Here is a 24,175-nt window from a genome sequence, read left to right as displayed (position 1 = left end):
GAAATACTTCCTTGTCAAAATACCGCTTCTTGTAGGTCCATCTTAACTTCTTGATGTAACACTTCCATATCCTGGTGATACACCAGCTAAGGTTAAAACTTCATCTTACTAATAGGTGCTCCATCAGCCTTCTTCCATCAAATCCATTCTGATGAAATGCATCCTTAACTCAGCACAGTGACAATAGCATCAGCGGCGATGACATCACGGATAACCGTGTTTCTGCTCTTGTCATTCCCATGAGCTATCATTCCATAGTTGATATCTCCTGCCTTAGGGTTTTTTTGACAAAACTTTGAGTTCTCATGCTCCTTGTTTCAGTCTTTCTCCGATACACCTTGATCTTGGGTATTGACAACTTCCATAGTCTGCCAAGTTCCATAAGGGTAGCCTTCCTAGGTCATATAAATCTGGGAATTCTTCAGAGCCTTCAAATTCTACTTGTCTTCGGCCTTCAACCGTTGTAGTTTCCATTATTCAGATGCACGGAAAATACTCTTCATTTCGAAGTGGTCTTAGTTGTCCGATATCTTGTACTTCTTGGAGTGGTCTCATCAGACGAATCTTCGTGTGGTCAGTTTCACTAAAGGGGAATATTTGAATAAGCTCAGAAGAGAAGAGAGGTAAAAGATCTTTTTGAAAGGGAAAGTTGTAGAGAAAAGTCTTTGCTATGGGCTTGCCAGTTTCTAGGGTCACGTCCTACAGTCAACATGTGCTCTGATACCATCTTGTAGCGACCTGACCCGAATGGATCAAGTCTCTGTGCTTAAGTGTCATCCCTGGATCGGTATGCTGACACACACAGTACTCGAAGGATTTATAACAGAGGTAAATCACATGTATAAAGTAACGTAAATACTATTACCTCAATCCAAATAGCAGAAGCAACAAGGTTGTGGATTCCCATCAACACCAACGGCAAAGTTGAGTGTAGAAATCGTAACCCTAACGTATCACTTACTCGTCGTAAGAAACCTGCAACATGAGATGTTGCAGCCCGAAACAGGTCAGTACATTGAATGTACTGGCAAATTCACACCATAGAGAAAATGATGAACAATGGCTATCACTATATGCATATATGGCTGGTGGAAAAACTTTATGGTTATAAGGTTTTTGCGTAAAGCCAATTTTTCCCTACTGCAAAGGAATAAATTTATTTAACTATCATGGTAGTTGTTAAACATCGAGAATGGTTGACAGCATTCCGATCCCAATTAAGTGATTAAAACCCAACAACATTAATTAGAAGTAACGTGATGAGATTCACATGATATTCAAGTACTAGATACTCAAGTTGTCCATAACCGGGGACACGGCTAATCATGATTAGTTTGTACACTCTGCAGAGGTTTGCGCACTTTTCCCCACAAGACTCGATCGCCTCCGTTTGGTTTCCCGCACTACATGGTGTTTGAGAAGACGGATGACCGAGACACAGTCTTTCAGAAGTGCTAGCACCTTACATGTGGGTAGACCGTACCACCTACATCCCCTACATCTGCTAGTCTACCCGTAAGAGTTCGCACGACTTAATCAACTATGCCAGAGCCCATAATGGCTTGTGGCTGCACCCGGAAGTTACTAGCATGAATGATCTTATGATCCCTTTGAGCCTGGGTGGCGGTTCGAAAAAAAATAGGCAAGTCCTGATAGACATCAGGTGCCTCAATCCACCCAGATATGTGTTTAAGTTGCCACCTTAGATAAACCATTAAAATTAACAAACTCACATCTGTCATGGATATCACTCACCCAATCCACGTCTACTAGCATAGCATGGCATAATAAGCAAACGTAGAAGTAACTCCCAAAGGTTTCATAATAAACAGGTAATAGGTACTACCTCATCTACTTCCCATCCCACAATTTAATTAGATCCTAATCATGCAATGTGAGAGGATTGATCTAATGCAATAAAACATGGGTTGTAGAGAAGGTATGATCAAAGTGTTACTTGCCTGCAATGTTGATGAAGATGATTCGCACTCAAAACTCTTGATAGTTCTACTCGTCACACTCCGGTCAATCTATCGTAAGCAAACAATAGTAACCACACATAAGCAATCACTCAAAAGATCAGAAAGAACGAAGAAGACGATTCAGAAAACTTCAAAACCAAGCAAATAACTCTTGCAACATAAAACAATTTCTAACAGTACCAAAATTATGTGAATTTGGCCTTATCAGAAGGTTTAGGTCAAGAGCTTCGATTTGCAAAAAGAATCAACTCAAACGGAGCTACGAAACTCAAGTTATGATCAAACGAAGTTTGAATTCAAATCAGATCTAATTCAAATTTTAAACTTTTCAAAAACATGTTTGAGTTGGATTAATGGATAGAGGAGATCATAACGAAGATGTGGGCGTTGGTTTCGTTGGATTTGGACTAACGAGTAAAAAGTTATAGTCATTTGAAGTATAGGGACTATTCTGTAAATAAGGTATTCACAACTAGGTCCCTGGCCGAAAATTAAAAAGAAAAAGAAAAATCTATCGAGCGAACGCTCGCTACAAAACCTAAACCGGCGAAAACCGTTCGCTAAGGAGATCTAAACAGTGAACGTTCGCAAAATAACTGGATATATAAAAAAACGGGTTAACCAGAGAAACCCAGAAAACCGATCTAGGGTTTGGTTTTACCGGTCCATGGCGGTTTGACGGTTTTCGCAAGAAAACCGGCTGCGGCGAGACGAACTCCGGCAAGCGAGGCGAGGCGGCGGTTGCGGCGGATCTCCGGCGTGGCGCGGCAACGGCAGCGGTGGCGAGGGGCTACGGCGAGGTACGGAGTGCGGCGCGGGCAGCAGCAGCGGGCGGCGACGAAGCGGCTGCGAGCGGCGGGTGCAAGCGGCAGCGGCGCGGTTCGGGCGGCGGCGGCGGCAGCAAGTGCGCCGGTGGCGCGAGGCGAGGGCAGCAAGATGCGGGTCCAGCGGCGGCGAACTGGGGTCCAGGGGGCCCGGGATTTATAGGGGAGGGGGGCGGAAGAGACGTGGAGGAGGGGCAAGGAGAGTCGTGCCCGGCCGGGACTCGACGGCGGCGGCGGAGTCGGTCACGCTCGGGACTTCGTCCCGAGCTCGAAGACGGGGCGGTTGGAAGCTGGACCGCGGCCTGGCGAGGTGCTGGGCCGGCCCAGTCGGCGAGGTTGAACAGTTTTTTTTTACACAAACAAACAAAAAGAAATAAAACAAAAGAAATACAAATAGTAAATAGGCATATAATATATCAAAATTTTCAGAAAAAGATTTTCTTCAACATGGACATTTTTCTAGCATTATATAAAATATACACAAATTCGGATAAATCAAAGAGTGCTACTGGTCTATTAAAATCCAACTAAAATCATTTTAAAAATACCAAAATGATTTCAAATTAATTTTTCTCCAATTTTCTAATGTAGGGAATCATGTTACCCTAATTTCCATATATTTTATTTTTGGAGAAAAATAATTTGAATTAAACTCAAATAAATCCAACTTGAAAATTAATTCCAAAAGGACTTGAAATTGATCCTTTGAAACTCCCAACTCATATTTCATAATTTGAAGAAGTCATTTTATCTTCTCTCGTGAAAATCATTGAGTTGCTTAAAGTTCCTGAATTGGAAATATTTCCCAATGGAATTCAAATATTTTTCAAACACCCTTTTCATTTTAAATGGAAGAAGTCATGTCATCTTCTCTCTAGGGTTTTACGTTGAAAATAATTTGAATTCATGGAGATCAGAAAGCAAATATGAAAGTTTGGGAAAGTCCTTTTATTCCCTCTCATTTAACTTTCAAAAAGTTTGAATTCACTCACTTTCAATCAATTAATCAAATCTATCTATTTATTATAACATTCCAAAATTTAGAATTTTGGGATGTTACAAGTTTAGGCAGGATATTGTTTATCTCCATTAACACCAGGCAAACAATTCTCAACTCAAAGTTAAGTTTGGGTATTATAGTCAATATAGGCTGTGGCATATTCTGAAGAAAAGAAAAAACAAGGCTCTCTTTCATTTCAGACAGCATAACTGCATCTCTGGGCTGGATTTCATATCGACAACCACACGATTTGGCATCTCTAGTCTACTACAGTACTCTTTACCTACAGACAAAAAGAATGTAACAAATTTCTATGTGTAACTCCTACTTACAAGTACATAAATCGGTACTCTACATCATCATGCTTCAGCTTGCTGACACATGCAGTCGGGCATCGGGAGGTTGTATATCGATCCATGCTGTTTCCTGAACCCGAAACCTTTCGATTCACTTTGGCGACGAATATCCTGCATGAGGTGCCTGAACCGATCCCATCTGCAGTCAAAGCAAACAAGTTGGATATCAGAGGTTCCGTTACAGCCTTACATTCAGCTAAAATGTATTTCAGTGTTTACATATAAAACAATATGGACAATAGTTAAAATTCACTATGATTTTCTACAATAATTTATCTCTAAAATTGACTGTCCAAATGGAAACTAGCTAAATGTGGATATCCAGATTTGACGTGGCAAAATTCGGGCCTTCTCCAGCTTCCTCGTGCACTTAGACATATCAGACAACGGTTACTCAAAGCTGACCTGATATCCGGGTTGTCAAAGAGTAGCACCATTTTCCGTTTATCTGGTGTTATTGTCTTTGCATGCCCCCCATACAAATAACGCCTGTGTCCGATCAGGAAATGAGGGAAATTGCTTCCTTGAGTCGTTACAAAGGCTTCGCTCCATAGACAGACTGTGTAGTCCAATGCGGCCAGTCTGGATGAATGCCCCTGGATATAGGAATGTGAGTCAAAGGTAAGTCTGTCATGGAGATAAGAAATGGCTCTTATCCAACTGTTACCCTCCCTTCAAACTGAACAAGGGTTATGCATGCTTGCTGTGAAATAATGTAAGAATGCATTCTTTCTACAGTAACAATTTATGATAGAAACGGAGTAACTAAGGGAGGGGGAAATACCTTGAACTGTGCAAGCTCCTCAGGTGAAGTGAGCGTTTCCTTTGTTTGTAGAAGTGGAAACAACTCGCGAAGAGGAGTCATATACTTCTCAGCATTGTATATTTTACCAGAGGCAACATAGAGTGAGGTAGTATTATCAAACCCCATGCCACGCAGCATCATTCCAACCTGCATAAACAAAACTAGTGAGGAAAAAGTAAAGTTGTACAATGATATCATGTAAATAAGATCTCTTGGCAGCTTGCAGAAAGGCCTATTGGAATGCATCTGCAAATTATGGTGGCAGGATACATTTACCAAAGCTTTAACTCCAGTTTAACTAATCAGTCCACTGAAAAATAAAGAACTATGATAAGGAATTCTAGAAATGGTCTGAAAACATGACGTCCAGCACTACCTACTGTAGTCTGCAATGCAAATGCCTACAAAATGCTTTTTGCACCAATGCACAACACCATAGATGCTATTTGGAGTGTCCAACTGTATTCTCTAACAATAGATAGCCTGGGGAGTAATGAACATGATGTGCACTCAGGAAAAAAACAGAGTGAGGCTCCATTAAGTACTGCAGTGGCAATTTTAAAGCACTTATCATTCTTGGATGTAACAGTTAAGAATATCTTTAGAGAGCTTACTAAAATTGGTAAATGTACCCCTAACTGGCCCTAGAAGTGTTGCAATACGAGCATACTCAAAACAATTGCGGGGAACTAACATTTCAACCTCTATAGGAGCTAAAGGACATCTCCCATTCCTCCGATTGGCCTCGGGATTTATCACTCGACCTGGTCGGCGAAACTTCCCTCTCCAGCCCCTTTCGCGAGCATTCTCCATTGCAATATTCTCCTTCCAGTCACCGTCATATATACAGCATGAGAAAGCTACCATATCCTAAAATGCAGCACACAAAATCATCATAAAGCTTGGTCTTACTGAAAAGATTTAATAACAGGCACCAACTAGCATGGCATTGTATTTGAACCTCTTCAAAGCGAAGATGAACTGACATGTACTTCCCACCAGTCAAAGCACTCTTCTTGATCATTCGGTCAACCATGTTATCTGCAAGAATTCTTATGGGTTCAGAAAATCTCAATGCCTCATAGTTTGCCAAACATCTCAACGCATTGATATTTGATGGAACTGAATTAGCCAATCTATTTGAGAAAGGAGCAATACGCACAGCCCTGTGTCATAGAACAGAAAATGAGCAAAGATATGGTAGTATAGAACGCCTTTAGTAGCAAGAATTTGACACTATATCAAAGGAAGGTGCAACAGGAGCACATACCCTAGCTCCAACAGTTTCGGAAGCACCTTTTCTAGGTAGTAACTGTGAGACGAGAAGGCTTTGGTTCTCATATTCGGTATACTGCTGATATTATGGTCAAACTGCGCAGAAACATTTTCAGGAAGTTCTTTGACAACCCTTACATGTTTTCGGAGTGTCTCAATAAAATGGTCTTCATCAAATATATCACCAAATTTGCTGAAATATTATGCAGGAACAAAGAAGAATTATCCTTCTGGAAAAGTGATGAGAAAATCAAAAATCAAAAACATATTATATGACACAGGCATGAGGAGAATATTACTGAAAATATAATAACATATGAAAGAAAACCAAAGCTACATAAAAAATAACAATTCTTTATTCAATCAATTATTTTCATAGGGATACAGCTTATAAAATGGCAAATGCAAAGATCGATGTGATACTATCGACATTATTGAGGTACATTCTTAACAAGGAACAAAACAAGAGTGCTGAAAAATGCATTGTTAAAACGGAAGCACAAAAGAAATGACACAACAGAAAATAGTGACTTGATAGCACAAAAAAAGAGTGCAGACAAGGGCTTGAAGAGACATAATGAAGTTTCTCTTTTCCAAAAAGGAAAGGATACTGATCCATTTTATTTATCGAGAGCAGATAAACAATGGGCAAAGAAAGAATTTTCACTTATATAATACAGAAAATGCTAACTGAAGTAAATTTGAAACTTAATTATGCAAATGGCGTTTTTACAGAGCTAGTTCTCAAGAAAGTGACCCAGGGACGGATGTGCTGTATGCCAGTTTCTCCAAACACATCTGCGGATATTCTACAAAGAAGCAAAATAGTTACCTAGAATCACGCCAAACACTATTCAGATGAAAAGCTGGGCTGACAAGAGTTGCATTAAGTAAGCTTGCCACAGCAACAGCATCACAAATCTGTATCGAGACATCTCTGTTAGACTCAGATAAACACTACAGAGCAAACATGTTGTGAAGTTTGAAATTCAAGTTGGCAGTTGAGACACTAGAAAAAAGAAAAGAATTCTACATATGAAGATCAGTGGAATGCGTAATGACTTTTGAAAGTATTCAGAATTTAGTGGAAGATAAAAGGGTAAGCTGCAACAAAACATGAAACAGCATGTTCATGCAAGAAATAAATTCAAAACGAATCCAAGGGAGTCTGCGAAACAGGAATCCAGGGGCCATAAAGGGATTGGTCTTTGGATAGTTAATGTCGAACCATGGATCATTATACTTTTACTGTATAGAATATACCATTAAAGAAAGGTATTTCAGTACCAACAGTGAGTTTCGTTTCAGTAGTGTATATGTAATCAAGATGACTCTGAGGAATATATCTAGTTGGTCCACGTTCAGTAAGAAATTGATCATGCAACTTACAGAAATGCGTTGCTGATTCAGACCACCATTTGCTTCAATTACGAGAAAACCATTTGAAGGTGGTAACGCTGAAAAGTGTAATGTGGACCATCAATAAAAACTACTTAGCTATGTCGCCTGTTACTACTTATACTAAAGCTGATTCTGACTGGCTGATCTTGGTACATTTGGTATAGAAATTCATAAAAAGCATTTCAAATTTGCACCTGATTGTGTCAATCTCTTTCTGATGCAAGGTACCCATCTCTTTCCAGACTTTTTATAATGGGATGCCATAAAATCATGTTACATACATGCGAAGAGTGTATGTATGACTATGTAAACTAAAAGGAAAAAAGTTGTTGGTCACAGTGATCATAGGCATTGAACATGTGTTGTGATTGGATTAGTAGCACTGTAATGCTAAAAATGATCATCATCATGACACCATTGTTACAATCAACAACTGACAGATAAATCCTCTTTGACCTTTAAAGAGCTCCCAATGCCAAGCATCTCCCAAGTTGCAGAACATATTATAGGCCTGCCACATGAAGGGCTGTCACCTTTTTGGCATATGAACATGAAACAGAACTCGCATGCTACAGTCTTATAAGTACATTATTTATGTCCTATGTATTGCCATCTCAAGGTGCCAAGTATCTTCATTGGCCTGCAGTAGTGCTATAGCAATACAAATAAAGGATTCAATGGATGTCTACTCCTACAAGCAGCCAAATTCAGTGTTATCTCAGTGTCACCACCAGTTTCACTAGAGATTAGTACTAGTAAGCTATGTAGCATTCTACTGTATTTGTGTCACAACTCACAAACAGCCAACACAAAACTTGGATGCAATGTGTGGTAAAGCTACAAACAATTTTGGGACGATTTATAATCAAACCATGAGCATCCAGTGGCAAATCAAGGAGTAGACGAGAAAAATTCATCCGACGCACATGACCGGAAGAAAAATTCCACCTCTTTTTTAAGCCAATCCACCCATTCCGCTGGGAATGGATCGAATAAACATTACTAGTCCCTGGGAACGAGCAAGAACTCACCGGGCTAGGACGAGAGGCGAGGGCGCGCATTTCCGGCAGGAGCCGCTCGAACACGAGGTGGCTGCGGTACACCGATCCGGGCGGCGCTGGCGCCCGCGCCCGCGGACGCGGCGCACCTACCACCACGCGTCCACCACCTGTGCCCAGGCCCGTGCCGTCAGCGCCCAGGAGGAGCACAAGCATAGCCGCCGTGTACGCTAGAGCGAGGAGCAGCACGGCAGCTCGCCGCCGGCGCGCGGCCAGCACGCGGTCCGGGCGCCGCGCCGTACCCTTCGCGCCTTCGCCGCCGCGCATCGACGCCGACGCCGACGCCAAAGCGATCGCCGGCGGCATCACCGAGAGCGCTCCCGCCGGATCATGCGACGCGAGAGGATGTGATGGAGGAGCGCACGCGAGGGAATTTTTTTTTTTCTAGATGGCTGCGATTGATCACGAATGGCAAATACTACATATAAATACATAGGGCAAGGAGTGTACAGCCGTACATGATCGAATAGAGTGTATATGATCCAAGGCAACACGACACAACCAGAGACTGATAATGTTTGTTCGGAAAGAAAAGAATGACCCCCAATTCCTGACGATAGGTTTTCGGCTAAAGGAGACGTCCCGCTAACTACAAAATGCCTGTGATGTTTACGTTCACCAAGTTCAGTTTCCTCCGGTTCATAATCAGCGCCGCAGAGTTGAATATGTGAATAATATAGTGAATTTCACTAGTTAAATATGTAGTCAAACTTTGATCTACCAACACTAACCTCAAATCGCTCGCATCCATCTGGATCAAGCGGTCTATATTTATTTTATCATCCAACATGGCACTCCATCGGTCCGTGGACCGGTCCGGACGTCCGTCCTTCCACGAACCAGAGGCAAACTAAGATGCTTTGCGGGCGTCCAGACCGTTGGGCAGCACGCGACAGACACCCGGAACCACCCAAAACCCTTTCACTTGCTCACACTATTTCCCGCATGAAGTGATTGCCGCACAATCATGTCGGTCAGTGCCGCTCGGGAGCACCAACGGACGTGACATCTAATGAGAGCCAGCATTGAAGTGGTGCGTCGGTCGAAAGTGTCGCATGCGTCGCAACCCGGTGTACGCGCCTTCTCTCCGACTCCTTCGACGAGCACCAGCTCGCGGAGGAACAAATCGTCAGCGACCAGGCGAACGACAAGCCTGTCATAACTATGGTGGCGGACGGTCTAGGCTTCCTCGATAGGAGCAAGTGCCGCTCCTATCCTACTGCAGCGCCCGCGAGATCCACCACGAGCAATGGCGGTTGCACGTGCTGCGGGCAGAGGGAGACGCCCTGTTCTTGGACATCGACGCGGCGACGAAGGAAGAGGAGGCACACGAGACCGAGGATGTCACCAGCTCTGCCTTGACCACGCCGTCATCGTCGTTCGCACCCCGCCGCCATGACGACGAGGTTGGCATGTCCATGTCTTCCCCTGTCGATGGCGAGGAAGAGTAGAATATGGGAGGCCGCCACCGCTTGGGTCCCAGAAAGGCTACTGTCGACGTCTTGTCGGGTCACACATTCGATGAGCTTGCTCGCAGCTTCGCGAAGGCCACTACTCTTCCCCTCCCGTTGAATCTTCACTTCCCGGGGCTCACGGCCGGCCGATAAGCTTGCTGTCGGACATGAGAAAGATATGTTGTGGGAAACGGGCGCTGCTTGTGGCGGCAATCATTTAGACTTTCATCTTGTGTGTTGAAATCGGTTTGAAATGTATGCGGTCATGGGTGGATGGCCGGCTTCCGTATCACTGCGGCAGACGCATCCGTGGACGGATACCGTGATTGTTTTTATTCTGCACAATGGAGATTCCCTAATACTACCTCCATCTTCGTGTCAAATTTCAACCTTAGATTTAACTAACAAAATGTTAAAGCATGAATTCAGGAATATAATTTTTGATGACATGCATTATTATCATTTAGTTAAATATATAATTAAATTTTGGCATAAAATACTATGCGCATCAATAAACAAGGACAGAGGTAGTAGTACTAGTAGAGCACAAAGATTATTCAATGCACCTGCTGAATGATGGAACGTGTGCTTGGGCATCGGGAGGCTCAGGCCAACACTGCCACACACCATCCATAGGACAGTGAACATGGCACGCCACGCAAGATTATTCAGATAACCCAGTGGATTACATCTGGCGTGCTGAACATGTAGCGTGTACTCTTGTGCTTGAACATCCGGAGGCTCTGATCATCTTTGCCGCGAACCATCTCGATGCCAGTGAGCACAGAAAATTTCATGCCAGTCGCCTCTGCGCTAATGATTTTAGCAATGCAAAACTTGCCAGAGCCAAGGTTCAGTATCCTGAAATGCGTCGGTACCCAGTCCTCTTCCTCAGGCCGATCAAGATCTTCCCAAACATGATGTACGACGGGCGGTTGGCCATGGTCCATGGTGGACAGGTCAGCGGCGCACAGGTAGTTCGGCCTGGGCGGGCTGAAGCCCAACCATAGCTTGAACTCAGGGACATACTCTGATTTGTCGTAGAAGGGCAGCGCCCAGTGCCCAAGGTGCCTCGGACGCGGATTTTTCGCACACCTGCACCGGGGCCGCGTTATCGTAACGGTTGAAACGTTGCCCTTTACCTCGAGATGTCCGACGCTGGATAGCGATTTAGTGCCCGTATTACCGTGTCAGACATCTGTCACCGTTCCTTGTCGTCGTAGGGTAACAGCTGCTCTGCACTTCCTTGTCTTCCACCCGCCCCCTGCATACCGACGCGGACCCGTGAATACGACTAAATTCTCTCCCTATACAGCGCCCTGCTCGTTCGCTCTAATGGATTGGGTGCAAGGAGGCGATTCAATGGCGCCGGCGCTTGCCGCCCCGGGAACCTCTCCGGCGGACGGCTGTAGGTACGTATCGAGTCTGGATACTGCTATGCTATTCGCAACGCTCATCCGGGATGCGTCTTAATCATTTTTCAGCTTCCCCAAATGAGATTCTGAATCCCCCTTTCTTCTTGATTCTGTGCCGGACCACAGATCTTGGACTGGAAGGATCCGGAACACCCCCGCGCGCCGAGCGTCTGCCTGCTTCTATTCCCCAAGCACGCGAGCGTCCGCCCCATCCCTTTTCCCTAAAGAACTTCTCCATCTTCATCCATCGACGGGAGCCGGGCGGATTCAGAAACAGGTCCGGCGGCTGGAACGCGAGGATCTCGTTACGCCCTGGTCCTAGGTATGCGTCGTCCCCTTCCTGCCTCCGCTGTAACCGATACTTTCCTCCGAGAAAATAAGATTCATATTATTGCTTCCCGAAACCAAATCTGGTCATTATCTTCCCATTCAAGATTCGTAGATTCCATGTCTGTGTGACGGTTTCTCAACTTCAGTTTTATTGGCAATGCCGGGGATGGAGAGAATGGTTTTTTTTTTGACCCTGTGACCGTAGAACAATTGTTCTACGGTATTTTATATAATATAAACAAAATACAAAGTACAAGACCACACAACAAATCACCCAATGCCTGTTCTAGGTATCATAATAAAAAGAATTACAGAGTCTGTTCAATCCACTGGTCTATCTTTGCGGCCTTGGCTTCCTTTGATCTGAGTTTGATGTGTTGCATGCCTTCCTGAACATAGAATTTCCAGGAGTTCAAACTAGGAAGTGAAGATCTGAAAATCTTATCATTCCTGACCATCCAGATGGCCCAGCAGCCCATGATAATGATCTCCATAGCCAAATCCTGGGGAAGAAGCGTAATCATCATTCCAATCTCATCGTAGGTCGAAATACCCCTCTGTCTGTTTGGGAGGATACAGTTCCAGCAGTTTAATGCAAAGTGGCAGTCCCAGAACAGGTGAATTAAAGTTTCTTGTGTCCTGTCCAAGCAAAGAGCATAGTTGTAGTCTGGCAAATACATGTTTTTTCTGTGTAGCATGTTCCTTGTACTAACTCTGTCATAGAGTAGCATCCAGAAGAAAATCTTGTGTCTTAGTCTGCAATTCGATTTCCATAGCTGCCTGAAGATGAAGTGAGCCCCATTCTTGGCAAACAAATGTTTGTACATCTTCATTGCAGAGTAGTTTGGTGAGGCCCAAGTGTATGTCCACTTATCAGAGTCATCAGTGAGAGTCAGACCATGCAGTTGATCTTGAAGGATGTTGAATTGAGTAAACGCTTGTTGTGAGAGAGGTCGGTGGAAGCAGTTCTCCAGTGCCTGATGCTCATGCATCTGATTCAGTGTGATATCTTTGTTGATGGCAAAAGAATAAAGCTCAGGCATCTTTAGATGAAGTGGTAGGTCCGACCAATTGTCGTGCCACAGCAGAATAGTCTCCCCCTTTCCTGGAATACATCTAGAATGCTTCTTGTATTCAGGCAATGTCTGCAGAATGCCTTTCCACCAGAATGAGCCCACCAATTTGTTACATGGCAGCCCATCTTGATAATATGTTTCCCATATAATCCTGACCCAAGGTGTGTCATCTTTGTGAGAATGGTGTGAGGGGTGATGGTGTAGATCACTGAATTTAAGCTTATTTGGCCTAAATTGTTTCATAAACTTAAGCATTACTCTCTCATTTCCCCTGGTATTAGGCGTTTTACTGCTGAATGTCGCAGATCGGCAACGCATTCCATACTCATATCATCCATGGTGCATGATGGAACGTGTTTCGGTGTAACACACCTTTATATTACGATATTCTGGGCATAGTATGATTTATTTACACCACTCAATAAGCTTGATACAAAAAGGGCATGGCTCGAAATGGTCGTTGAAATCTCACATCAGCTTAACCTGAGCATATTTTGGTTTATTTACACCAGACAAAAATCACGATGTTTTCAAAAAACATTCGCCTGTGCATAACAAGAGGATGTTCCAAATGATATATGCGTTTACATCCAAACATAAGTTTCAGAATCCCTGCATTTGGCTGTCAATGGTCTATGGATCATGCCACGAATTAAATGCTGCAACTTGGAAAAATCTGGGCAACTGAGTTGTTTTTCTCTCTCACCATATACTTATTGCGATACACGATAATCTGGAACATGCACGCTCACATAAAACTGTTGAGCGCTATTACACGCGCTAGACCAGATATTGATTTATGAAAACCCCATTGGCGTAGTATAATGATTTGTTTTTATTCATGGCAAAGATTCTGGACATGGATTTAACAACTACTTGGTGTATAGTTGCTTATTTTTTTATTTCTTAACATGTAGGCCATGGAGTTCCCTAATTGCAAAAACCCGCCTGCCGTATGTGGAGATCTTGAAGGACCGTCTTGCCATGTTTCAGTTCCGATGACAACCTTCTATTGGGTTGAAGCTCTAAGATGGCACAAGAGAACTACTGGAGTACGAAGTGATGGTTGATCATGGAGTTATGAGGACCAGGTATCATGGGGATGGCTGGCGTGAGGCAGACGCCACTTCGTTGGTAAGGCTACCACATTGAATTCGGAAGTGTGTGTTAAATCTCTTTTTTGAACATTTTACTTTCGCTGCAAAATGTGTGTTGGCTTATAAGTTTGATGTTGTGGCCAGCTTTGAATGGCCTATCCCTCATGAAGCGCGAGCTCGTCGACCATTGCATGTACACCAGGGGTATACATCAGTTTGAATATTCAGAGATGAAAAAGATGATTAGATGTGCATTCGGGGCTTTGGAAGACGTATGATGCATCTTTGTGCACAAGATGAATGGAGTTGACATTAAAGATGGCTACATGGTTAGTGAACATAAACATATTATCATGACATCTATGTTTTTTGTTTTGTATTTCACGATCAGCTTATGGATGGCTGTTCACAAACGTGTTGTTGTTTGCATTTGATAGAGGATCCCGAAGAATGATCTCATTGAGAGCAATGCGGGCGTCTTGGACGATTCAGGGATCATTCTTGTGCATGATGATGCAGGAGCCCATGTAACGGCATTGTTCAAGAAATCAAAAGATGGCAGGCTTGTAATTGAAGGAGGTTTTCGGAAGTATGTCATACACATCCAAATGAAGGAAGATGATCTTGTGGTCGTCACATTCCACGAACACGCTGGGACTGCGTCAATGACTGTCCGAGTGTGCATCATATCTTAAAACACCTATGTGGTGTCTAGTGTATGGTTGGGGCACAGACTATGAATCGTTCTGTGCTATATTGCGTGATCGTGCATCTGCGCAATGCTTGCTCTTTTGTTAAACCCATGAATCTGTAACTTGTAGCCCCTTATGCGTGGTATGTGACTATGTGACGTTTGCACCTATGCATCCCCGTCGACTAATTATCATCTTGGTTTGCATGTTTTTTCTAATGGCGATCTCTCTGCATTGATTTACTATAAATCCCATGATTATCTGTTTTCTGTTGGATACTGCTTGCGCAACAACATGAATGGAAGTTGTGCACTGAGCTACAACGCCGGAAATTTGTCTTACACAATCAGGAAACACATGATTGGTTTCAACACTTGTACTCCCTCTGTTCCAAATTACTCGTCGTGGTTTTAGTTCAAATTTGAACTAAAACCAAATTTGAACTAAACCATGATGAGTAATTTGGAACGGAGGGAGTAGATCGCACGACCGCCACCCACCTCCCTTTCCTCCAGATTGTCGTATTACACATCATGTGCCTGGCACATGTATTTGCAGATCACGTGCTCGGCACGTACGCAGTTGAAACCTCTCTGTGCTCACGCTTCTTGTACCTTGTACATGTCACCCGGATGACTTGTGCTTTGTACACTACAGGTGACTACAATAATCCACAGGCACATGATTGCAAGGTACACTCAAAATGTGCCAGGTCCATAGTCCAAACTGAGACTGCTACAATTGTGCCATGCACATTATTCAGTTTGGGTGTTGCCCAAACCACGGTGAGCGGCGTGTGGGTCCAGTCGACATTTCCTAAGTGCCAGGTACATGTTTCAGCATGATGCCTATATCATCGGAAGTTCGTTCACAAACCAGCTTCAACGTATATTTAAAAGAACGAAAACTATGCAACCGGTCGTTCGTAACTTGACATCCATACCAAGCAACTTATATTTCGGTCATGTCCGCAGACAGTAGTTTGTACTTGACCTTCGAAATCATTCCATGGTTTGACTGACTTAATATATAGGTCCACATAGCCAATCTAGATCTTTATGATACAAACACTTGGGCCCCAACAGAAACAGTCTCAGGCAAACTATGCCCACAAGAGACTTTAATTTGTCACACCCTAACGTTCACTCGAAACTGCATCAGGAGTGTCACCTGATGTGTCAAGCCCATAGAATCACAAATCTTTCATGCACATGCCCAAGCATCCCCTTCTTGTTGTGCATTATAGTCGTCATCTGCCCTAGAATATGCTGAACTAGCAGCATCTCGTGGCTGCAAAACAAGGGCAAAGGCCGATTAGTATGCCCTCTCTTTGAAGATGCAGCGGTAAACTGAATCCTATTATGTTCTGTGTGGAGACTTACTGCTGAAATGCCAAAAATGAAATCTCCGTTCTTTGTTGAATCCATTGGCCTTTTGTCGGCATTGATCATGGTTCTAATTTTATCCACCGTGAAATTTTTTATTCTGGGGAACACATCATGTGCCATGCTTATTTCCCCCAAATTAATGCTGTCTAGATAGAACACGGTGAACATGCAAAAAAAAAATCAGCGATATGAACCTGTCATTTGTCAGTTACATAAACTATATATCATTGAATTCTATACTACTGCTATTTCCCAACGTACACCTTGGCGCATCCCAAACACCCAAAACAGCTAGCTATAACCCTTGATCCATGTACGATGGCAACGTATCAGCTACATCTGTTCTATCCAAGCCACCTTAACATGAGTCAAACAAGACAGCCAGACATAATGCGCAATACATTTGCATCCTCGGGCCCCTTCCCAAAAGAACATACCAATAATCAAGATTAAGTCTACATGCCATCTTACCTGCATGTTGACGGCTTATATATACTGCCCCAACCTCGTACCTAATCTAGCCTGTGGAACACAGAGAACCATGAATAATCACCCTCCTGATATGTGCCCAATGCCAAAATACATCCCAACATTCAAAGAACCTATGCGCATAGCTGAGATCAAAGATTTACCTATGATAGATCCGTACAATGGCCCGCGGCGCGAGATGACAGGGGCGGCGGTGCCCGCTGCGGCCCGGTGCTAGATTCCCCCGGCGCCTCCTCTTGTACCCGAAACTCCAGCCTCCTCCTCAGATTTGGGTTCTCTCCATGCTCTGCCTTAGATGAATCCCCCTCCCCCGCCGCCTAGCCTGCTCCTAGAGGCAAGAGGGAACGCAGATGGACCAAAGTCACGGGCTGCCTCCTGGAGTGTCCGATAGTTGTTTGTCCTAACTCTAGCTGAACAGTACCCTATGCTATGCAGTAGGCACATCATGGTCGAAGGTACACTGCTAACCCACTCGATATAACCGTGGCCTGACGATTTTACGGGAACGGCTGGCACATATCCAGAGGGATATGGACGCACCAGATAAGCGGGCCGGGGTGCAGATGTTCTATTATATATTTTCGAACGTGCCTCCATTCGTCCCGGTAATCCCACCCTAGACGGTGGATATCATCGTCGCGCACCGTGTCAGGAACCAGATCCTCTAACATTAAGAAGGAAAGTTAGAGAAGCTACAATCCTCTAACTTTCCTTTTTGCAATCCATATGATTAAGGTTAAAATGATTTAAATTAATATGCAAATTGCAGATTTAATGTTTACATTCATAATCATTACATACAAACAATTTGATGGTGAAATAAAATCAATTATAGATTATTTATAGGGAGTGACTAATCATCATACGTCTGTTTTTCAATTTGCTTCAGGCTGTTTTTTATTCCAATGAAGGGTTGACACGCGTCTTGCAGTGACTACTCAGTCTAAAATGTTAGTAACAAAAAAACATCTGTTTTTTCGCTGGGTTCAGATCAAAAACTATGCGCCAGCCTCTTTGGCCCTTCTGATGGTTTGCGCATCATCCTTCCTTTCCCCTAATCGGGCCGCCTGGACAACCCGTTAACACACAAAAACGCTGGGGTAGCCCTCGATCTTACCCAGATTGGGGCGACTTGGAGCCGTAGCTTACTGCCCTGGCTCGAACTAAACCCCAGCTGCATACTTTCCCACACTAAAATATTCCCCATACTACAATTTTCCCATGTTGTGAATAAAAACTGAATTCAGAGAAATATCCTGCTGCTGTGTACATATTTTACCTAGAAAAAATGTACTGTCTAAGACTACAAAACAAAAACTGAAAAAAAAAGAACTTGACCATACATTTGCCGTAAGGAAGAATTAGATACCTCAAAAATAAGACTGAAGAAGAAACATCTTGTCGTTCCCCTATAGGAAAATGTAGAAAAAAGTCAAAAATTAGGATGAAGAAACAACTCTGAAGACTGATGCTACTTGTGCTGAAGACTGATGAAAACGCATATAAAACCTGACAGTACCTTCAATAAAAAACAATGATGGGAACAGAGATCTTGCCAGAATAGCATACGACAACAATGATCTTCGAAAAGTTGTTTCTTAAACTCCGCCCTCGTAAAACAACCACTCCTTGGCTGCTACAGCCGCTGGAAGCGACACAGGTGTCAGTAGGCTTATTAGCATAGACCCACAAAAAATGATCTTCCTCCGAGAGTTGTATCTTTGAGCGTCAAAAGCATGTATCTGTTGTGATGGGATTCGACACCACTGACGCCCCATTTGGTCCATTTCCAGCGTGTATCTGATCTGTAAAAAATGAAGTGAAGCAATAAATATGAAGGCCAAATTAGTAAGATGACAAAATGCAGATAAACTGAAAACTGTATGAACAAACTTGCTAACCTACCTGGGATTTCTTGACAAACTAAGCAACTAGGATGGACGGCTTTATTCGAGAAGATCGAACAAGGACTGAAGTAGCTGAAGGTCTGAATACTCATAAATAAGAAAACAATCTAGATAAGCAGAACAAATTTTTCGTGGTTGTAGGCTGTGGTGGACTTAGGTCTGAAACAATGAATACTAAATTAAGACTGAACAGTGAATACTAACTAACCTACCTATGTGGTAACACACAAAACTGAACAAAATGACACCTAACACTGAAACTAATAACATAACTAAAAATGACACTAACCCCTGAGAGTACTTAAAATGACACTAGTGTGGGAGAACTTGTTGAGTAAGTGTGGGACAACTTTGGCTCGGAGATGTGAAATATAACATACAGGTACAAAAATAAAGGTAAGAAAATGATCAGGACTCATTGGAAAATGACAGAGTGAGTAAGCACTAGGGACTCAGACTGATTGACTAAAAACTGATAGACTAAAAAAGGAAATGAATGCAACAAGTAATGACTAAATGAGAAAAAGAAATCTAAGAAAAAGCTAAAGTTTATATAATTCTATCAGCTAAAAGGACTAAGTTTGTATCTGAAGTAGGAAAAAACTGAATTCATACACAAACTAAAGAAGAAATGAAATGTTTAACTGAACAGGACAACTATCATGTTATCATAAAACATACATGGAGGTGTTGGTAATATCCACATCATAGCCTTGTAAAAATGAGTGATGAATGAAAAATGAAACATAACAAGAACTAGATTGTAGTGATAATTGAATAGCTGACCATGACAGTGAACTAGACTATAGTGATAATTTTTTTTGAAACAAAACTATAGTGATAAATTGAACATATTCAAAACTAAGTTACCACTCAGCTTTCAAAATCCTTAGACAACCAAACCCCAAAATTTAGACGCGATGAGCGACGGTCAGCGCAGTCGGACCTGCAGATTGGGTACGCCATCCCCGTTACATATGTAGCAGAGAAAAAAACTATTTGTTAGCAAAAAGATGACTGAAAAACTAAGAACAGAGACTCACCAGATAACTAATTTAAACTACAGGAATTACAAACACATATCAAGTCTAACAAATTTAAAATGAATGCTGAAAATACAGGAATAACATCATAAACTGAAAATAATAAGCTGAATGGAAACTAACTAGTTAGAATAATAAATGACTTAACTTAAAACTGATAGACTAGAACAAACACTGACCAAATAACTGAAGAGAACTAAAATGAGACACTTAAGATACTAAACAAACACCGACCAAATAACTAATTGTGACGCCCCCGATTCAATCGTACACTAATCATACACGCAAACGTGTACGATCAAGATCAGGGACTCACGGGAAGATATCACAACACAACTCTACAAATAAAAATAAGTCATACAAGCATCATAATACAAGCCAGGGGCCTCGGGGGCTCGAATACAAGAGCTCGATCATAGACGAGTCAGCGGAAGCAACAATATCTGAGTACAGACATAAGTTAAACAAGGTTGCCTTAAGAAGGCTAGCACAAACTGGGATACGGATCGAAAGAGGCGCAGGCCTCCTGCCTGGGATCCTCCTAACTACTCCTGGTCGTCGTCAGCGGGCATCACGTAGTAGAAGGCACCTCCGGTGTAGGGGTCGTCGTCGACGGTGGCGTCTGGCTCCTGGGCTCCAACATCTGGTTGCGACAACCAGGTAGAAGGGATAGAGGGAAAAGAAGGAGAAAGCAACCGTGAGTACTCATCCAAAGTACTCGCAAGCAAGAAGCTACACTACATATGCATGGGTATCAAATGGAGTAAGAGTATCCTATGTGGACTGGACTGCAGAATGCCGGAATAAGAGGGGGATAGCTAGTCCTATCGAAGACTACGCTTCTGGCAGCCTCCGCCTTGCAGCATGTAGAAGAGAGTAGACTGAAGTCCTCCAAGTAGCATCGCATAGCATAATCCTAACCGATGATCCTCCCCTCGCCGCCCTGTGAGAGAGCGACCACCGGTTGTATCTGGCACTTGGAAGGGTGTGTTTTATTAAGTATCCGGTTCTAGTTGTCATAAGGTCAAGGTACAACTCCAAATCGTCCTGTTACCGAAGATCACGGCTATTCGAATAGATTAACTTCCCTGCAGGGGTGCACCACATACCCCAACACGCTCGATCCCATTTGGCCGGACACACTTTCCTGGGTCATGCCCGGCCTCGGAAGATCAACACGTCACAGCCCCACCTAGGCACAACAGAGAGGTCAGCACGCCGGTCTAAACCTAAGCGCACAGGGGTCTGGGCCCATCGCCCTTAGCACACCTGCACGTTGCGTGGGCGGCCGGAAGCAGACCTAGCCTAGTGGCGTTCCAGTCCAATCCAGTGCGCGCCGCTCCGTCGCTGACGTCAAGAAGGCTTCGGCTGATACCACGACGCCGGGATACCCATAACTACTCCCACGTAGATGGTTAGTGCGTATAGACCAAATGGCCAGACTCAGATCAAATACCCAGATCTCGTTAAGCGTGTTAAGTATCCACGAACGCCGAACAGGGCCAGGCCCACCTCTCTCCTAGGTGGTCTGAACCTGCCCTGTCGCTCCGCCACAAAGTAACAGTCGGGGGCCGTCGGGAACCCAGGCCCACCTCTACCGGGATGGAGCCACCTGCCCCTTCAGCCCCCATGTCCGAACAGTATCACAGGTAATGTATCAAAGTAGAGTATATAGTATATGCCCGTGATCACCTCCCGAAGTGATCACGGCCCAGTAGTATAGCATGGCAGACGGACAAGAGTGTAGGGCCACTGATGGAACACTAGCATCCTATACTAAGCAGTAGGATAGCAGGTAAAGGCAGCAACAGTAGTAGCAAGGACAGGCTATGCAGCAGTATAGGATTAACTGTAAGCAGTAACATGCTACACTACGCTAATGCAAGCAGTATAGAGAAGAGTAGGCGATATCTGGTGATCAAAGGGGGGGCTTGCCTGGTTGCTCTGGCAAGAGAGAGGGGTCGTCAACACCGTAGTCGTACGGGGTAGCAGCGGCGTCGGTCTCGGTGTCTAGAGAGAGAAGAGGGGGAAGAAACAATAAATATAATGCAAGCATATGCATAGTGAAGCATGACATGACAAGTAACGATGCTAGGCGTGCCCTAACGTGGTATGAGGTGGTACCGGTTAAGGGGGAAAACATCCGGGAAAGTATTCCCGGTGTTTCGTGATTTCGGGCAGAGGAGCCGGAGGGGGAAAGTTGTGGGTTCGATAGGTTAGGGGTGTGTGGCGGACGAACGGACTGCGTATCCGAATTCGTCTCGTCGTTCTGAGCAACTTTCATGTATAAAATATTTTCATCCGAATTACGGATTAAAATATATGATTTTCTAAAGATTTAAATCATTTTTAGGATTTATTTAATTAATTAAATCAACATTATCCAGAATAGTGTTTGCTGACATCATCATGACGTCAGCATGACGTCAGCGGTTGACCTGGTCAACCTGACTTGTGGGTCCCATTCGTCATTGACTGATTAGTCTAACTAGGGTTTAATTAAACTATCTACTTAATTAGATTAGTTAAACAAGATTAATTAACTTAATTAGTTCACCAATTAATTAACTAATTAATTATTAATTTTATTAATTCATTTTTATTTTATTTTGTTTATTGAAGTGGGGCCTATAGGTCAGTGAGATAGGGGCGGCCCAGTCAGCAGTTGACCCAGTCAACAGGTCAACAGGGGGGCCCTTGGCCCACCAGTCAGTGGCCCAGGTGGTGGGACCCGCGGTGCCAGGTCAGCAGGGCCGGCTCTCGCCGCCGGCGACCAAAAGCACGGCGCCGACCCGCCGGAGTTCGCCAGAATTTGTGCTCAGGGCACGGATCCGCGCGTGCCTGGGCCCGTTCGAACAAGCGCGAAGACGCGCATCTAGTGGTGGTGGTGGTTCGTCCCGAGGTCGCCGGAGCTGTCGCCGGCGAGGAGAGAGGCGGACGTCGGGGCTCGGGTGAGTGGCGGGTTTCGTCTGCAGGCCACCAAAATGGGCGGGACCGGTCGCATTCGAACGGCAAGACGACGGCGGAGCGAATGGGGGTGACTGCGGAGGCTGTGGTGGCCGGAGTCGAGCGCCACGGGCTCGACGGCGGCGAGGTGGTTCGGGCGTGAGGCGAGGCCGCCGTGGGCGCGAGCCAGCAGGGCTCACTGACGGCGCGTGTAGAGGGCAGAGAGGAGGAGAGGCGGCGCCAGCGGCCACGGCGTAGGCGAGGTCGCGCGGCAGCGGCAGAGTAGCAGGGGGGCGGCAGAGACTAGCGCGGCGGTGGGGCTCACCGAGGGGTGTAGGGATCGGGGCAATGGGGCTCGGGGTGGAGAGATGGGGACGGTCCGGCGAGGAGGATGCAGGCCGGCGAGGGGGGGGGTCCGGGGACGGGGTTCCGGGCGGCGTCAGGCGGTTCCAGGCGGCGGCGGGCGCGCGGGGAAGTGGGGCGAGGGGATCGGGATCCCCCGATCCAGATCCAGACGAGGGGAGGGGGAGTGGTAGGTGTCGGTGGGGGTTACGGGTTAGGTTTTGGCCTCCAGGGGGTTATGGAGAGAGTGGGGGGTGGCCGGGTGGGCCTGGCGGGCTGGCCGACCAGTTGGGCCAGTGGGCCGTGGGAGGGGGGGTTCCCTCTTTTTTTTTTGTTAGCTTAGGTTTTAGTTTTTCTCTTTTGTATTTTCTCTTTTGTCTTATTTCATTTTAAAATATTCAGACACTTTATAAAAATGTGTGCACCCCACCATAACTAACCTTGTAATATTTGACAACCCCCGAACATTTTAGTTTGATTAATTTTTTTGAAAACTTTTATTACCATCATAATTTTGAATTGAATTTCGAAACCGTTTTGATTTAACCCGAGATTAAGTACAGTGACAGAGGTGACGTGGCATCATTAGTGAGGATTACTGTAGCTTAATTACCCGGGCGTCACAATTCTCCTCCACTACAAGAAATCTCGTCCCGAGATTTAGGAGGTAGAAGGAAAGAGTGCGGGGTATTCATCACGCAGACGATCCTCGCGTTCCCAGGTGGCTTCGTCTTCAGAGTGGTTCGACCACTGGACTTTGAGGAACTTGATCGCCTTCTGACGTGTGCGGCGTTCAGCTTGGTCGAGAATGCGGACCGGATGCTCTTTATAGGAGAGGTCCTGCTGCAATTCGAGCACTTCATGATCCACTGCTCGGATTGGGTCCTTGAAGCAGCGTCGGAGTTGTGACACGTGGAACACATCGTGAACCTGAGAAAGGTTCGGCGGAAGCTCCAGTTGATATGCCACTTTACCACGCCTTTCGAGAATAGTGAAAGGACCGATATAGCGAGGAGCTAGCTTGCCCTTGATCCCGAAGCGGTGAGCACCCTTCATTGGGGTAACTCGAAGATAAGCCTTTTCGCCAGGTTGATAGACCATGTCTTGGTGATGACGGTCATACTGACTTTTCTGACGTGACTGAGCAGTCTTGAGATTCTCGCGAATAATGCGAACTTGTTCTTCGGCCTGTTGGATAATATCCGGACCAAAGAGTGGACGTTCCCCAGTTTCTGACCAGTTCAGAGGGGTTCGACACTTTCGTCCATATAGCACTTCGAAGGGGGACATCTTCA

General features: G+C 44.6%; 1 protein-coding gene and 2 long non-coding RNA genes across 5 annotated transcripts; 1 reads left to right on the top strand and 2 right to left on the bottom strand.

The window, feature by feature from the left end:
* Positions 1 to 3,970: 3,970 nt before the first annotated feature.
* Positions 3,971 to 9,247, bottom strand: LOC125553601 (O-fucosyltransferase 9). Of its 3 annotated transcripts, none has more exons than XM_087517839.1 (10): positions 8,674 to 9,247; positions 7,838 to 7,909; positions 7,632 to 7,699; positions 7,075 to 7,163; positions 6,238 to 6,435; positions 5,929 to 6,133; positions 5,670 to 5,837; positions 4,947 to 5,114; positions 4,568 to 4,758; positions 3,971 to 4,301 (listed from the first exon to the last, which is right to left on the bottom strand). In XM_087517839.1, exons 1-10 carry the CDS (start codon positions 9,005 to 9,007, stop codon positions 4,166 to 4,168), a joined length of 1,629 nt encoding a protein of 542 aa, XP_087373965.1. In that variant the 5' UTR covers positions 9,008 to 9,247; the 3' UTR covers positions 3,971 to 4,165. The 3 variants fall into 3 exon arrangements, with proteins under 3 accessions (XP_087373965.1, XP_087373963.1, XP_087373964.1); XM_087517837.1 differs by lacking the exon at positions 7,838 to 7,909 and adding an exon at positions 8,100 to 8,154 and having other exon boundaries at positions 8,675 to 9,247; XM_087517838.1 differs by lacking the exons at positions 7,632 to 7,699; positions 7,838 to 7,909 and having other exon boundaries at positions 8,675 to 9,245.
* A 2,128-nt stretch (positions 9,248 to 11,375) lies between these two features.
* On the top strand, positions 11,376 to 14,983 carry LOC125550812 (uncharacterized). The gene is made up of 5 exons (XR_007301871.2): positions 11,376 to 11,567; positions 11,697 to 11,892; positions 13,894 to 14,110; positions 14,218 to 14,402; positions 14,511 to 14,983. It is a non-coding gene; the product is annotated as an uncharacterized LOC125550812 (long non-coding RNA).
* Positions 14,984 to 15,701: 718 nt separating this feature from the next.
* On the bottom strand, positions 15,702 to 17,087 carry LOC125553602 (uncharacterized). The gene is made up of 4 exons (XR_015600366.1): positions 16,786 to 17,087; positions 16,625 to 16,675; positions 16,148 to 16,299; positions 15,702 to 16,055 (listed from the first exon to the last, which is right to left on the bottom strand). It is a non-coding gene; the product is annotated as an uncharacterized LOC125553602 (long non-coding RNA).
* Positions 17,088 to 24,175: the final 7,088 nt, after the last annotated feature.

This window comes from Triticum urartu, chromosome 4A (genome assembly GCF_056163025.1).
Source record: "Triticum urartu cultivar PI428250 chromosome 4A, HENAU_Tu73, whole genome shotgun sequence".
Taxonomy (NCBI): Eukaryota; Viridiplantae; Streptophyta; class Magnoliopsida; order Poales; family Poaceae; genus Triticum; species Triticum urartu.
This window is presented reverse-complemented; position numbering and strand designations above follow the sequence as displayed.

Coding starts and splice junctions, on each gene's coding strand:
- LOC125553601 (XM_087517839.1), bottom strand. CDS start 9,007: ATGCCGCCGGCGATCGCTTTGGCGTCGGCGTCGGCGTCGATGCGCGGC. Junction 7,700..7,837: donor AAAGAGATTGACACAATCAG/GTGCAAATTTGA, acceptor TACACTTTTCAG/CGTTACCACCTTCAAATGGT. Junction 5,115..5,669: donor GTCCTTTAGCTCCTATAGAG/GTTGAAATGTTA, acceptor TTGTTTATGCAG/GTTGGAATGATGCTGCGTGG.